Source organism: Ipomoea nil, unplaced genomic scaffold (assembly GCF_001879475.1).
Source record: "Ipomoea nil cultivar Tokyo-kokei standard unplaced genomic scaffold, Asagao_1.1 scaffold2647, whole genome shotgun sequence".
NCBI lineage: Eukaryota > Viridiplantae > Streptophyta > Magnoliopsida > Solanales > Convolvulaceae > Ipomoea > Ipomoea nil.
In genome coordinates this window covers 1,297,028-1,314,910 of record NW_017619075.1, presented here as the reverse complement: position 1 = coordinate 1,314,910, position 17,883 = coordinate 1,297,028, and the positions used below count along the sequence as shown (strand labels likewise).

The following is a 17,883-nucleotide window of genomic DNA, read 5'->3' as shown; positions in this document are numbered from 1 at the left end:
ATGGTTGAGGTGTGAAACGGGTTTGGGGGTGGTCGATAGCAGGCGTTCACAAATCGTGTGCGTACGGGTACACCTGCCTGTGCGTACACCGTACTACGCTGTAGTGAAGGTAGTCTGTGTCTGTGTTGTTTTTGTTTTGCGTTGTACACATGGTTGCAATAGGCGCTAGGCGCTAGTCGGGCGGTTGAGTAGCGCCTAGCGCCTAGACGGCCTAGGCGGTCGCCTAGGCGGCTAACTGAAAAAATGGAAAACAGTGCACGTGTGTAGGTGCATATATGTCATATCACACACACACACACACACACACACACACACACACACACACACACACACACACACACACACACACACATATATATATATATATATATATATATATATATATATATATATATATATAAATGAAAAAAAATAACCAAGGTCGAATCGGCGGGTTAACTCGGCTAACTCGACAGAAATTGACTAGTTAACTCGGTGTAACCGGTCGAGTTAGGCGCTAGGTGGCCGAATTAGGCGCTAGGCGGGAGCCTAGGCGGCCGGTCTCCTAGGCGGGAGCCTAGGGGGGAAATCTCCACGGCCTAGGGGCGCCTAGCGCCTAGGCGTCGATTACTCGGTGCCTAGGCGGGATTTTTGCAACCCTGGTTGTACCGGTCAGTGCATATATACTTTTGTGTCTGTGCATATTCGGTGGTTTTTTTTTTCGTCCTTGCATACTTCGTGTCTGTGCATATGCTAGTTTTTGTATAATGCTTATAAAATATACGCCGTACTACCTAACAAACAACCTACACTGTGGCCGTGTTTTTTTTTTTTTTTTTTTTTTTTTTTTTTTTTTTGGTTTGTACCAGTAAGTGCATGAACGGTTCGTGTCTGTGCATATGCTGGTTTTCGTAGAATGCTGATAAAATGTATGTCGTACTACCTAATAAACAAAATAGACTGTGACCGTGTTTTGTGGTTTTTTTTTTTTGTTTGGACCATTAAGTGCATGAACACTTCGTGTCTGTGCATATGCTGGTTTTTGTATAATGCTTATCTACTGCATATTTCATCTAATAAACCCATGCTATTGCATATACCTCGTATTGCACGGACTATAGAGTAAAATGCATACAAAATGCACAACACATGATGTATACCAATAGAACCCTTAATGCACACAGTATATATATATATATGCGCACGTACCGTAACCTACAGTCAGAAAATTAAAGCCCTAGGTGCATTGCATGTTACAGCTACAAAATACATAATATACATACTAAATATGCAACGCAAAGACCAACACCTCAAAAAGCACACACTATATATATATACAGGCACATACCATACCCTACAGTCCCAAAAATAAACCTCCATGTGCATGTTATAACAATATAACCCTTAATGCACAAACTACATATATATATATATATATATATATATATATATATATATATAATCATAAAAAAAAAACGCCCAAGGTGCATGCTAAAAAAAAAAAGCAAAGAATACCCTTATATTTCACTTAAAACACACAAACTTAAAAGTACACTCTTAAAAAAACAGAAATAAAGCACAAACAATATAAAAAACTACTGCATATTTCACCTACTAAACCCATGCAATAGATATTATGTAAATGCACAATAAATGACTGTTTTGTATCCATAGACCACTTTGCATGCCTGTCAACCAAACAATCGATCACAAATTTGCACCAATTCAGATTCTTAATCTCATCCTCGTCCGGAACACTATCTGGCACCGGGTCAGATGGGGCTTGAGCCACCTCGTTATCTTCATGTGGTGCCGAGGTCGGCGAGGGGTGGTGTTCTTCGACGGGGGGGGGGGGGGGGGATCAGGCTGTAAAGTTGCAACCGGATCGGTTACACCAACTGGGGTGTGTGGGTCACCTTGACCTGCAAAAATCGAAAATAACACCATCATAAAAATAGATAACACTGCATTTAACTACATCCCAAGCACAAACCACATACACTCCCCACAAAAAACATACTCGACATTGTAATCAGCACAAAAATGCACCTACCATACCATACATTTGCACAGACTTAAATAGACAAAAAAAAAACAGGATTTTCCACTGCGTTAGGCACCTATACTATCTCTGGTGCACATACTATATATTCCCCATGATATAATTAAATGAAAAAGATGTTTACATCAAACTAATTAGCATAAAAAATGTGCATACCAGCGCATTCTACACTGTAACGCACACACTATACACCTACAATGTATACGTATGCACAGACTTAAAAAACAAAAAGAACTAAAAACCACATAATACCCATTGTATAATTAAATGAAAAAGATGTTTCAACACACTGCATCACCCTAAAACAAACTTTATAAATGCAAAATCAAGATAGTTAACACTGCAAACAAACACTTATACCTAACCAAATTAAAACATATAAAAAACATATAGCGACATACTAATAACAAAAAAAATGCACATACTATATCCCACAAATTTATATTGGAAGGCACATACTATATCCCTAAGATGCATTTTCCTTCATTTCAATCGCAGGCAATTACACCTATCTCCCCAAAACAATTACAAACAAAGCCCAAGCAAATATACAGAGAAAAAAACAAAAAAAAAAAAAAAAAAAAGGAAACAGGATAACAAACAAAAAATATTAAAAAAAAAAATGCTCGCCGGATATGTCTCTACCGCCGGAAAGATGTTTCCCAGACCGGCTCCCTAGTCCCCCGGCGACAAGACGCCGCCCATGCAGCGACCGCCCCAGAGCCCCGCACCCACAAAAAGAACCCACAACCCAGACAAAACCCTGACGACACAATTTGACCGCCATTGGAGCACAAGCCGGCGATAAAAAACGAGAAGACAACCATACACATGCAAGACACTCCCAAACTTGACTTCAGAACAACAATAATGGGGATTGCGATTACCTTCGATGGAACCACCGTTAGCCCGCCGTTGCCTCTTCGATCGGCGTACAGTAGGCGCCACCATGATGAACTTCACCCGCCGAGATTTTTGATGGAGAGGGAGAGATGATGGAGGTCAGCTATTGATGAGGAGTAAGAGAATGGCTGGAAGAGACAGACAGACATGGAATACAAAAGGTTGAAATACTATCGCAGATTCCCAGGCAAAATTAAATACATCCTATAATAAAAGCTATTGCAAATTTACAAAAAAAGCCCTAATGTTAACAAAAGAGCTGCTACACGTGTGAAATTTTCCAAATGATCTGGACCATTCATCTAAACTAATTAATGGTCAGAAAAGAGGAGCTCATCTGCCAAGGGGGTGTGCACCTGATCCAAAATCTATATATATATATATATATATATATATATATATATATATATATATATATATATAATTGCACTGTGGTGCGAATGGAGCGCCCAGGTGCGAATATGTGAATGTCTGATATCATATCCGTCCACGTGTCTAGATCTAATGGATGAGAAACAATGATTTGAATAAAAATGCGGTGGCATTTTCGTAAATAATTGAACATCGAAGTGCAAGTAAAATGTATTACAAGTGCATGTAAAATGTGTTATAGGTGCAAGTAAAATTTACACTGAGCATCAATACTAAGTGCACCTATAGTTATAAGTAGTTGCACCTAGGTGCATGAAAATTTGCGGGTCGTTTTCACGGGTACTACTACCCGCTGAACTCCCGCAAGAACAAAAACGATGCCAAACAGAATGAACTCAGATCAATGAATGTTAACAAGGCAAATTACATGCACTTGCAGGCGAAAGTATGTGAACTTGTAGGTGAAAGTAGATGCACCCGATCAATGAATGTAGGCAAAAACTACATGCACTTGCAAGCGAAAGCAGGTGCACTTGTAGGTGAAAGTAGGTGCACCCGATCAATGAATGCTGACACGTGGCGCGCGCTGATTGGTTCGCATTTCTCTCATGGGCACCTATTTGCACCTGAACGCGACCCTCTATATATATATATATATATATATATATATATATATATATATATATATATATATATATATATAATTAAGTTCCTGTGTAATTGAATGTCTCCCGTGCGGTTGTGCGGTAATTAATGTGCGTGAGTTTTGTATTTAAGGTGCGTGAGTCGTCTTGTGCTTAAGGTGAGTGGGTGTGTACTTAATGTGAGTAGTATTGAAACTTAAGGTGCATGAGTTTTGTGTTTAAGGTGCGTGAGTTTTGTGCTTAATGTGCGTGAGATTAGTGTTCTTAAGGTGTTTTGTTTCTATGCTTAATGTGCGTGTGTTGCTTACTTAAACTGTGTCAGTTTAATGCTTAAGGTGCATTCCTTCGCACAACCGCACGGAAATCTCTTCCCGCACCTAATCCCTTCCATATATATATATATATATATATATAAGAGCGCTCATATGCGGCGGGGTCTTACGGTGCGGCGGTGCGGTCAAATTCCAGAATACACCAACAGTGTTAACAATATGCACCAACAGTGTAATAAAAACACACCCCAATGAAATGTAATAAAACATCACAAAATACACCACAAACTCAAAAAAAACACACCATATAACTCACCACCCCCAATGGTGTATTTCCGAACAGTGTATGGTGTTTTTACTAACACCTAATGGTGTGTGTTTGGTGATGCAGGGCTCTATTTACTCTGTTTTGTGTGGTGTATTTCCTAACGTTGATGGTGCATATTTGGTGAACTATTGGTGTTGCCGCACCGTAAGAAATAACCGCACCGTAAGACACTGCCGCACCTGAACCCGCCTATATATATATATATATATATATATATATATATATATATATATATATATATATATATATATATACATGGGTGTTTTGGAGAAATGAAAACATTTCCTCAAAATGCTAAATGCAAACGTTACAAATTGCAGGTTTGTATTTTTAGCGGTTTAGAGCAAATCGTTGCTCCAAACTATCGAATAACTAAATACTAAGTGCAAATGTTGTAATTTTTTCCTTATTTTATATAAATTTTAGGTATAAAATATATATTAATCAGGGCCTATCTTTTTTTGTCATACCCTGGAGTCCTGGACTTATAAAATGATAGGACCAGACCTAGGTGCCTATAATTGAGCGCGGAAATTAGTTGTGTATGATAGTAGAAACTCTGAGCTAATATCATCTAGATGGGTCAATCCTTGGCTTAAATCTCCAAGCCAAAATCTCCAGACCAGCTCCCCACTTTTTAGCGAGGGATTAGCTGTGTCTGACCGTCGAACCTGAGTTAATACTTTGCTATAATCATCTAATTAAGTTAAAAAGTGATTAGCGAATTAAAGAGTACTATATTCTCGTTGGATTCAGAGAACGATATGATCATACATACCTTATTTCCATGGTGACAATAGATGCAAAAAAAACAAAACATAATACGTCAAAAAATGTTGGGAGTTTGATGGCAATGGACAAGAGATGCAGCAAAAGCAAAGCTCATATATAGATCAGAGTGGGATCTAATTAATGTGAACTCAAATAGTAGTTTATGGAAACCAAAGCTCAAAGAAGTGAGTGAAATGCACGTGTGGTGTGGCTGAAAGCCATGCAGCTGACATCTATGAATGAAGGTTAACCTGCACCCTGTCAAGTATCCTAAGCCCAAAATATTCTATAATAACAATTTTATTATTATTCTGTTAGGCAAAACAGCTGACCAGATGATTCCATTTGCTAAAATATTGGCTCTGAATTGGACCGACATAGATAGTTACCGCCACCTCTCCATTCCTATTTAATTTCTCCTGTTTAGAAAAAAAAAATAATTATTATATTTTGGCATGAGAGATTATGAGGGTCAGAAATTTAAAAATTAAATCAATTATTGGAGTCAATTCTTTCTCCCAAAAGGTTGAATCTCCAATTTTAAGAGCCCCTCACACTTTGCTTAATAAAGCATTTGAGAATATGCAAATCACGGTGACTAAATGGTCATAGGGTGCGCACAAGAGATTTGTCCACTTTGGACATAATTCTCACACTGTCGTCACCAAAGTTCAAACCTTAATCTCTTCTCCCGAATACCAATCATTATTGTGTGGACCATGATCCATACAAGCTGTATGGACCATATTTTGTATATTGTAAAATAATGTACATACAATACAAAAATAATACTCCGTATACATTTAGTACATTAAAAATGTGTTGATCTCAGCGCTCCCGACCGACGTAACCTTTGATCACCAAGCCCAGTTGCCCAGCATGCCTGACTCGATCCTTAGCCTACGCGCCCATCATTCCCCTCCTGGGATTGGACTTGGCCCGACCTACGCCCACATCCCACCTGGGACTGGGCCCTCGGCTCTAATCCATCATTCCCCTCCTGGGATTGGACTTGGCCCGACCTACGCCCACATCCCACCTGGGACTGGACTCGACTTTCGCCTAGCCCTCGGCTCTAATACCAATTGTTGATCTCAGCACTACACTATGCTTACTTCTCAGGGGGTCACCCATCCCAGGATTGCCAGAAGTCAATCACGCTTAACCACAGAGTTCTATGGTACCTGGTTGCCATATCCTACTTAAAACCAATTGGTGATAGGTAGGTGGGCATTAACCATTTAACTACATCTCTCCATGGTAAGTCACAACGTCACGTCCCGAATCGAGCAGGAGCTGAACTCGGCCAACCCGGCCGACGCCCAACAAAATGTACATTGTATTCAAAGAATGTACATTATTTGAGTACTGAAAGTACATTATTTTGTATAATGTACATTCAGTACATGAATTATGTACATTCAGTACATGAATAATGTACATTTAGTATAGAGTTCTACTACATAGACTCCTAAAATTCTACTCCCTCATTTATACTCCATGAGGTGGCAAATCAGGATTGGTTATTTTCTTCATGTGGGTCCACAGAAAAATGTATACATCAAAAGCATGTGAGAGAGTGTACAAGTTGAAAGTTTAAAATGGGAGTACACTAAATTAAAAGTATACTTTTTATTATGGTCGCCCATTAAAAAAGCTAAACTCGTATATACATTCAACTTTCATTGAGGTTCGAACTTACAACCTTCCAAACAAAAGCTCAACTCGGGTACCATTAGACCATATTATATTGGTGAATAATATATTTACTTTAATCCTTATACACTATATAAACATTTACCCGTAGAAGAAGGGTTAAACACACTTACCCGTAATGACTTTAAAAAATATTATTTTTTAATTTAGATAATCACAAATTAAAATATAGTAAATATTATATTCTTCGTGTATAATAACTAAAAACCGTTCATAAATAGCCCTAAATGTTAGTGCAAGAAACTGTTACTGTTAGTATGTATTATTTTATAGAGTCAATAACTTCAATGATTCTTCAAGTATTTAGGTATTACCACCAAACATACTTCAATTCGAATATAAAATAACTAGCAAATATCTTTTGAGTATCAAAAGATGACCACTTATGATTTTCTGTTAACAAAGGCGTTAAATTGACATTAAATTGAAGGGTGAACATGTCATTTCATATATAACTTTTTCCTTTTAACCTTAAGCCATATATGCCAGTAGCAAATTAATTGAAAACCTTTAAAAAAAAAAAAAAGAATAATGATCAAATAGACCATCGAACAACATACAAAATTACAATTGAACTTAAAATGACCTGTTTATTTGAAAAATGTATGTTGACGTGACGGTTACCTTATTAATTTTTTTTTTTTAAATTAATTTTAATAATTTAGAATAAGAGACAAATATGTCATTGAATTACACGCGAAACTATAATTAGGCTATCTAACTAAAAAAAAATACAATTAAATCCCTGAACAATACAAAAGCATGTAATTGAACTTAAAATGACCCGTTTACTTTGAGTTCACTGACGTGACAACTACCTTATTATTTTCTTTTTTACATTTATTTTAATAATTTTAAATAAAATAAAATTTAAAAAAAAAAAAATGCAACCCCTTTCACGCCTTCATCTTCACCGAAGACGAAGAACATGTCTTCATCTCCGGTTGGAGACAAAGATAAGGTCTTAATCTTCGGTAGAGATGAAGGCCGGGAGGGGGTTTGATTTTTTATTTTATTTAAAATTATTAAAATAAATTTTAAAAATTAATCTTTTAGCTAGTAAGGTAAATGCCACACTAGTAAAGACCGGATAAAGATCTCATTTTAGGTCCAATTACAGTTTTGTGTGTAGTTTGATGGCCTATTTGACTCTAGCTTGTTCCTTTTTTCAAAATTTTGCAATTAGTTTGCTACTTGCATATATGTCTTAGGGTTAGAAGGGGGAAGATGTGTATGAATGCCATGCTTACTCTTCAATTTAACGCATTTGCTAACGAAAAATTATAGGTGGTCATTTTTTGATACTTGGATAACGTTTAATGGTCATTTTATACCTAGAGGACGTTTGGTAGTAATACTCAAATACACGAATGACTATTAAAGGTATTAACTCTTTATATAGTAAAGTTGATTTAGAAAGGCCTTTGCATCATGTATTCATTGGTCAACTTTTTTTTAAAAAAAAAAAATTCTTAAAAAAATTCAAAACGAAAATAATATATGAACTAATCATTATCTCAGATTCTCAGCTAATACTTTATAATAATTCTTAAAAAACTATATATTAACCCAACTAATGTTTTATTTACAAAAAAAAAATGTTGTTATTAAATTGAATATTTTATCTAAACTAATCATTATCTCATCTAATATTTTTTAAAATAGTAATCATAATAAAATTTAAATTAATTATACAATAGCATTACAATTATATTTCTATGGTTGATTGTTAGGGATTTTAATAGTATCCCTGGCCATTTAATATATAGGTATAAGTTCCATTAGCATTTTAAACTGGAAAAAAAAAATTCTTCAATTAAATGATAATATAATAATATGAAATATTTGAACTTACGTAGAAATGAATTAAAATTTCATAATGATAATGATAAGTGTATATTGATTATATTCATAATTCAAAATTTTATTAAAGCTAAATCTTTTCAAATAACGACAAATAGTCTCATGTAATAGTTGCCTATTCAAACTTCTCAAAAGTCATTCATATTTTTATCCTAAATATAATAAGATCTAAATAAATTGTAATAATTTATCAGGACTATGCGTTCTAATGGTACCCGGGTTGGACTTCCATTTGGAAGGTTGCGAGTTCAAGCCTCAGTTGAGGCATTATTGGTTCTTTGTGTTTCAGTAGGAGGTAAAAGTAATTCTTATAAAGTATATGAACAGATACTACAATGTAGGACAATTCTCCCCTCACCCCATTCGATGGAGTTATGATTATTTTTCTTTTTGTTTTCCATTACGAAAATGAAATTAATGAAAGTTTATACCAATTAATAGTAAGATGCTTAATTATTATTTTGATGTGTAAACATTTTAATATGTTTGAATTAACTTAATTTACAAATAATTCATTTATCCAAAAAAATATATATACTTTTAACAGATCAGATAGGGGATTAGTATTTTTAATTATATTTTGACTAAATATACGAATAATTCAATCAATCAACATCACCATATATAATATGTTTCAATTCTTATATTTAAAAAATAATTATTATAAAATATATTTTTTCTTAGCAATTAAAAAAAACTTCAGGCATCGCCGGTCAAAGCACATATAAAGTCTCTGTGCTATAGTGTTTTGTTCAATTTAGTCCTTGTACATTTATTCTATTCAATTTAGTCCCTTTACTTAAAAAGTGATGAAACTAAGAATAATTGTCCAAATCTCATTTGGAACATGGTTGTAATTATTTATTTTGGACATATTAATTTAATATATTGGTGGTAAAAATAATTATTTTTTTAAATATTTATAAAGTAATATATGAGTAGGAATATAAATATCTTCACCGCCACGTAACCTGAGTTAACGATAATATTAACATCGTTAACTATTGTCCTCAATTGCACCACTTTTGAAAGTACAGAGACTAAATTGAACAAAATAAAGGTATAAGGATTAAATTGAACAAAACATTATACTACAGGGACCTCATAGGTACTTTAACTAGCATCGCCCTGACATACACTATCAAGTCTATGTTTTAATTTCATAAACATTTTAATACTTTACATATATGTTTAAATTAATTCAGATAAAATGATTAAGTCTAAAGTAAATGATACTTACTTATTTATCCATTGGATGACCAAATTGTCACAATCAATTACAAAGTTAAGGGTATATTTTGTAACTTTTAATAATATGGTTTGTTGGTTTTGTGACCACCAAAGCAGTCAGGCGGCGTGTCAACATTACTGAAAAAGTACTAAAAATTTGCCGGAAAAAGGCTTTGCCTGCTCTCAAAATACTCGTGTATGCTCGAATTGATTAACCCTTTTTACAGAACTTTCTTAGGTTTTTATATACGCTAGGAAGACTGCAACGTTCAGCGCCTATCATTAATGTCATAAATGCCTTTAATCATGAGAAGTTATGTCGGTTTCTTGCTTTCTTCGCGACGAACCGTCTCCCACAACGACCGATCTCATCATTACTATTAACTCCACACTGATTGTCGATCTCATTATTGCCCTCTCGCCGAGTTCTCAAATTACTCTTTCCTATTATCCCTTCCAAGTAACTTCTTCCGTCACTCGGTTGGTCTTCCTTAAGCATTGCTAGGCTGGTTAATGCATCCGCTATGCTCTTCTAGTTAGCTGACCTCTCCAATCGCTCTACCCTTCCATCCAACTGACCTCTCCACTCCTTCTGCCCGACCTTCTATTCGATTGACCCCTCCAGCAATTCTACCCTTCTATTCGACTAACCTCTCCAACAGCTCTGACCTTCTACATATATACTCGACTGACCTCTCTAGTCGTTCTGCCCTTCTATCCGACTACCTCACTACCTGAGTCGTTCAACTCCTTCAAGTAGATTAGTTAACACTATCATTCGGCACTCGTCCGGGTGTCTCTTATGTACTTCTAGTCGAGTAGTGATATGGTTGGCCCTTCTACCGTCTTGGTTGTCTTCCCTTTACAATGCTCCGATCAGTTCCTTCGTCCAACATCTTCATTATGCCGCCCCCCAACGTCAACCTTCCGAGCTCGGGTTCGTATTCCATCATGGTTCAAAACGGTTAGTCGCAAATATTTGAAGGATCAAACATGTTATTTTTTTCTCTTAATAATTAATAAATTTAAAAATTGAGACACTTAATACATATAGTTTGGATGATTTAGTAAAATATTTAACAACAAGCGGGTCTAAATTAGTATGGGAGAAGAAAATTCCAATTATTGTGCTAACCATAAATAACCTTCCTTAATTTAAGCGAAGTTAAGTAGTTAACCCCTAAACGGGCAACGGGCAGGCTGCCCGAATCGCAACTCATCCCGTCATTCATAGATTATAGATACATATAAACCCTACTCACCGTCCCCCACTGCCCACTACTCGCATCAAACGAAACGAATCCCACTATCTTTTTCACCTTCTTTTTTCATGCTTCTTCTTCTTCTTCTTCTATATAACCCAACAAGAAGAAGCAGCTTTGCTTTTCCTAGTCTTCTAATCTTTTCTAGAACTGGGGATGACTGTACAGTAGTGAATCCACACAACTAAAGCTTTCTGTTTTCTGTCTCTTTCCTCCCCCTCCAAAATGGGTCCTTCTTGTAGACGACGAAGAAAGCCCAAAGCAGGGTCAAGAAAATCCACGGCGTTTAAATCTTCGCCGCCGTCCAAGGCGGCGGCCTCTCAGGATTCGGTGAAGAAGAACGGCGGCGGCGATCATGAAGGGGACATAGGAGCGGCGGATGACGTGTGCTCGACGCCGAAAGCGGAGAGGTTTCGGATTCCGGCGATGGAGACGTGCCCTCCGGCGCCGAAGAAGAGGAGGGTGATGACGACGAATTGGTCGTCGCCGTCGTTGCGGAGGAGTAGTAGTAGTAGTACTCCGCCCCCCATCGCGTTCTTTGCTCCGCCGGATATTGAGCTCTTCTTTTACTTTGCGCTTCGCGGCGGCGTTTCAGTTTGAATTCAATGCTAAGTACTACTCCAAAGAAAGAAAAGCAGTACTCATGTTAATTAGCTTTAATGGAATAACAATCTTTTTCTTTTTGATCATCACTTTGTTTGATCCTTGACTAGTTGTGTGAGAATGAGCTTTTGATGATGATTATTGAGTGAGAATAGAATAGAATTGAAGCAAGTTTTAGCTGCTACCCCTTTTTTCCTTGTGCTAATTTGTTTGTTTAGATTATTTGTTTCTCTTTCTTGCTTGTTTAATTTGTGTGTAGGAGATACTAAGGGCATTTTAAATATCTTAATGTAGTGCTGACTTTTGGGTGTCTTGGTTCTTGAAGAGTGCAGTATCCATTGGGTATATTTGGTTTTGTGTGCCTAATTTTATCTTCATTTTGGACTTACCAACTCTAATTAGCAGTTGCCATCTAGCTCTACGATTGTCCTGTATAATCTAATAAAATAATCCATTAAACAGAACGATAATCCGTTAAACTGTTAAACCGTTAAACAGAATGCCGCGCTTTGATGGTAGGATGCTGGGGCATCATAATCATCTTGATTGACACTTAAAATTTTTCAGTAATATTTGGCTTTGAGTTAGTAGTTTAAAATAAAACTTTAGGTAAAAGGTAATGTTAAATATACTCCAAATTAATGAAGTTATTCAATCATAGAAATACATACATCTCTGTTGTTCTTTGACCATGTTAAAAGGCTTCCTGAAAGGGGTTTCTCCCCATATTCCATTTCAAGAAAAATATAGTTTTAGGTGAGAGAGATGAGATTTGATTGAAAGATAAATCTATGTTATATATCTATTTTTACCCAGGAAGATAGATATACTTGGGAAAATATGAAGCACACATTTTTTCTAAACATTATATTTACAGTGGTTAAAAAATTGTTACGGAACTCGATTATCACTGGGACAACAGGTGAACAAGTACTAGATAATCAAAAAGCTATGAGATGAAAGTAAGTACTTCACTTTCACTCCGATGATGTTTGTTTAGGGGGGAAGTATACATAGGAGAGGGGTGAGTCTGAGTGTCTGACCATATAGTATAGCTTTGTTTGTTGTTGTTTTTAATATTGAAAGGTGAGATGATTGTGTCAGATTGTGTGTCTGACCATACCCAACATTATTTAGGGGAATCCAATGAAAGGGCTCGTGCGGCTTGCGATCATTACTATTGTATGTGAGAATCTTTCTATACATTTCAATCATTTTTATCTTTATTTTTCTAGCCTAGCCTATTCTTCTTTAATATATTTTTGATTTTTCAATCACCTGCATGTACTTAGTAACTTCTTAATTCTGGAAAAATGATTATGAACCCAAGCTGTTGGATGCTTATTTGATTCATCATATCAATTCATCTTTCATGATGATTGAAGATATATAATACATGAGTGCACATGAATATATAAATACCAAATAATTGTTCATGATAGTTTCTTGAATGGTCAAGTTATACTCGGGGCAACTTTAATTTCAGCCAAATTGATCAGACAATTGATTTAGCTTGAAAAACACAAGGTTTTGGCTTCACCTTGTTGTGCCGTCAGGGACGGAGCCAGAAATTCGATGGGGGGGGGGGGGGGAAACAGTACAGACGAATTCAGAAAATTTTTCCAGTAAAGGCGAAACATTAAAACAAAAGAGATAATTTAAAAATAAATAAATAAATTACCTAAGAAATATAGTTGTAAATATTGTTAGATATGGACGAAAAATAAAACACATTGAAACTTTATAAAAATATTCATAACAAAATATGAAACATAATTAATAAAATAATTTAAATAGAAAACACATTATAAATTACACATCTTATTATTAATATAAAAGAACGTTTTATATATATATGTGTGTGTGTGTGTGTGTGTGTGTGTGTGTGTGTGTGTATGTGTGTGTGTGTGTGTGTTAAATATTAAAAAAGGATTGTAAAACTATGTTGAGGCCAAGATTAAAACACTTGACCTCATTATTATATTACCAAATATGTGTTCTACCACCTAATCTAACTCACTTTTTGTAAACATTATATAGTTTTTTTAATACTAATACTAAAACATGTACTATATATACATATACAAAGACTATATATGGGGTGGGGGTGGGGCGAAGGGGGGGCAGCCACCCCCCTGCCCCCCTTTGGCTCCGTCCCTGTGTACCGTGGAAGTTGTTTATTGACTTTAATTTCTTGGTTTGAGCATGTCAAGTATGGACAACCTAGACTGATTTACCTCTTTGTACAGAGTCATTACGCTTAATGTACAAAATTGCATAACATGATGTACAGAAATCCATAACACGAGATACATGCACATATTTTCTATTTTACTACGAGATACATACACATATAAATTCATAAAATAAAACATACAATATGTAAATAACCGATCGTTATACGTTGGACCATGTTCCACATAGCTGTATGGATCATGATTCAATACTATGCATTTTTTTTTAATTAAAAGAAATGGTTGTTGCATGTTATTGTGAACCAATGTCATATCACGTTATAGAATATATTTATATTGTCAAATAAACCGGTAATAGAATTAAAATGATACTTTAGTGTTACTATAATGAACCTATTGTGTATATAAAATGAAACTGAATAGCAGAGCTTATACATATTTGTATCAGTGTTAAAGTGAGCCAAAGCCTGCGAGCCAACCCTAAACCGACATGCGGCGGGGCAGGTTAGGACCTACAATTTTTAACCTGAAAAAATGCGGATTAGTCTGTGCGGGCCGCGAGCCAACCATATTATGTGTGTGTGTGTGTGTGTGATCTTATGAGAAGCACCCTCCCATGAGTAACTAGTATGGTGCATTAAAAAATAGATCTATGAATCAGATTAATTGGAGGAAATCAACATTTGTGTGTGCATATGGATAATGTGATGTGTGCATATTAAGCATGTGTTGTGTCCAAACATAAGATATGCACACAGAACATGCTCAATATGCACACATAAATATCGAATTCCCTCAACTAATCTCATCCATAGATTTATTTTTAATGCACCATATTGGTTATCATATACTCATGGAGATGGTGGTTCTCATGTGATCACTAATATATATAGGCTAATGTTCAAGTGCATCCACATGTTCCCATGAGTTCCGTAAGATCCTTCGTAAATGCACAAACGCTACTACACGAATGCACACATGATAAATTGTGTGCATTCATGCTGGGCGAATTGCACACAATCTAGTCTCTGTGCATTCATGTAATAACTTTTGTGCACTTATGAAGGGTTTCACGGGACTCACAGGAAGATTTGGTATCACTTGATTATTACTGTGTGCGTGTGTATAATATGTTTTTCTATTCTTGAAGTTGGCCTGCGGGCTAGCCCGTGGGCTTCCCGGGCTTGCCGACAAAAATTAAAACTCATGATGGGGTGGCCCATCCCGCTTTGACAGGCAAATTATATTATGTTGTGCAATCGTGTGCACGTTATAAAAACGACGTCGTTTTACTTTTAAAAAAATCATTTTCGATTGTCGTTAGTTACGTAAACATATGTTCATAATTTTATAATTTCAAATTCTGAATGTATAGTTATGAAGTTATGGATGTGTAATTATGCATACAATTCTGAATGTATAGTTTTAAAGTTATGGATGTGTAGTTATGCATACAATTCTGAATGTATAGTTATGAAGTTATGGATGTATAGTTCAAATTATGCACAAGTGCACAACATAACGCCGTTAACGGCAATCGAAACTGATTTTTTATTTATTTATTTAAGTTGGACGTCAAAACGACGTCGTTTTTGCGTGCACACGGTTGCACAGCATAACGTTCCGCTTTGACACCTCTACATATATGTATATGTTTAAATGAACATGTAATAGAATTAAAATAATATTTTAGTGCTGCTATAATGAACTTATAATATGTAAAAAAGCTCATAAAAATATGTATATTTTCAAACGAACTTGTAGTGAAATTTAAATGATACTTTAGTATTGCTATAATGAATCTATTCTATGTATAAAATGAAATTGTATAACAAAGCTCATACAAATATGTTTATTGCCAAATGAACATGAAATGTAATTAAAATGACATCTTAAAATTACTATAATGAAATTAATGTGTGTGGAAAATGGCAACGAAGGTGAACACATTTGGTTTTTTAATTATCTTTTGCGCTAGTCGTTGGTATGTTCCTACTTATGGAGCAAATAAATCTCATTTAAGTCGTACTCAAAAACAAATCTCATTTAAGTCAATATTATTTCTTCTTTCTCCATCATTATCATTCAACCAATAGTAGAGCACACAAATTTCTTTCCTTCACCTGAAATAGAAATTTATTTGCACTATAAGTGAAAGGGCCATATTTACATGCAATTGAAGAAATGATTGTCAGAATCAAGTGATTATTATTACATAATGTATTTTATTTACTATTACTATTACCCACTAGGTCACCCTTTTTAGAATTATTATAAATTAGTGGAGTTTATTCAATGCACACCCTCAGTTAGTGACGATAAGTATCTCTTATCACCCAAAATAAATAATAACTATTTGTATCTACTCCAAATATAACTAATAATTGTTGAGTGCTAAAATTTAACCAATAACGATTTTGGAGTAAATAAACAATAAAATGACATTTACATCTATAATGGTAAAATATAAAATATTATTTTTATTATTAATTAATCAAATGATTGTTAACTACTTTTTAAATTTTGAATTAATATTATTAATATCAATTTTGATTATTAAATAAGGGAGTGACACAAGCATTATTATCAAAATATCAATCTATATTAACAGGTATAGAAAAGGTGGGTTATATATTTTATTGTAATGGTATCGCTCACGGTTCACCTAATACAATACAATCAACATTCATATAACCTTGACAGTTGACATATAGATTTCCTTCTGAATATGGTTGAGTCTCACCTAACCACATTTATTATAAATCATTCATATTTAATTTGTCAGAGGATAAGGTTTACATGCACTAAACCCACTTTACCAAAGTAAGAATTACGCGGAAAGCACCAATGAGTAAAACATGATTCTTGTATGAAAGATTATGACTATGTTTGGTAACATAGTTATCAGTCAATTTTAGCTTATTTAATCATTATTAGCTGTTTGATTTGGTTAAACAATCAATATGAGTGTTCGATTAATTAGCTTTTTGTAATGTACAACTTATTGTTCCAAAATGTTAAAATTTAAAAAGTTGCTCAAAGTAGCTTTTTTGATCAACTTTTTGAAAAAATAATTTTGCATGTAATCAGCTATCATCTATCAGCTAATTTACCAAACACTTTTCTACAATCAGCTAATTTTATCAATTACTCAATCCCACTAGCCCAATCGATTAACAATTATTTACCAAATACTCTTATGAATTTGATTCTTATTGATACTTTTTAGGTTGAGTTTATTACACAAATGCCTGTATAATTTATAAGTTATTACACAGAAATAGTACATAGTTCCAAGTTTTTCCTGTCATCTAACATAAACTACAGAATTACTGTACGTACCGGAAATCTCACACACAAACCTACTTAAACTGCGGCAAAATTGGTGCAACCAAATTAACGGCAAATTAAATTCCTTCTACAAGGAAAAATTAGCTAAATACTCCACACCTAATTTTTTATTTTCCATTATCACACATCGTTATCATCACTTTCCTCTATACACTCCACATATCATTTTCGTAAAAAATCAAAATTTTATTTTTGAATTAGCTAACCAAAGTTAAGATGGAAAAAACAAACGAGAAAATTTCAATTTTGGTCATATGACTATAGGGGCTTTGTTAATTTCAGCACATGACTTTCAAAAGTATCAATTTAATACCTTAACTATGCAATTTTTA

General features: G+C 34.7%; 1 protein-coding gene across 1 annotated transcript; it reads left to right on the top strand.

Annotated features, from left to right (window-relative positions):
* Positions 1-11,627: 11,627 nt before the first annotated feature.
* Positions 11,628-12,002, top strand: LOC109154386. Its single transcript, XM_019302189.1, has one exon. It carries the CDS (start codon positions 11,628-11,630, stop codon positions 12,000-12,002), a length of 375 nt encoding a protein of 124 aa, XP_019157734.1.
* The last annotated feature ends 5,881 nt before the right edge of the window (positions 12,003-17,883 follow it).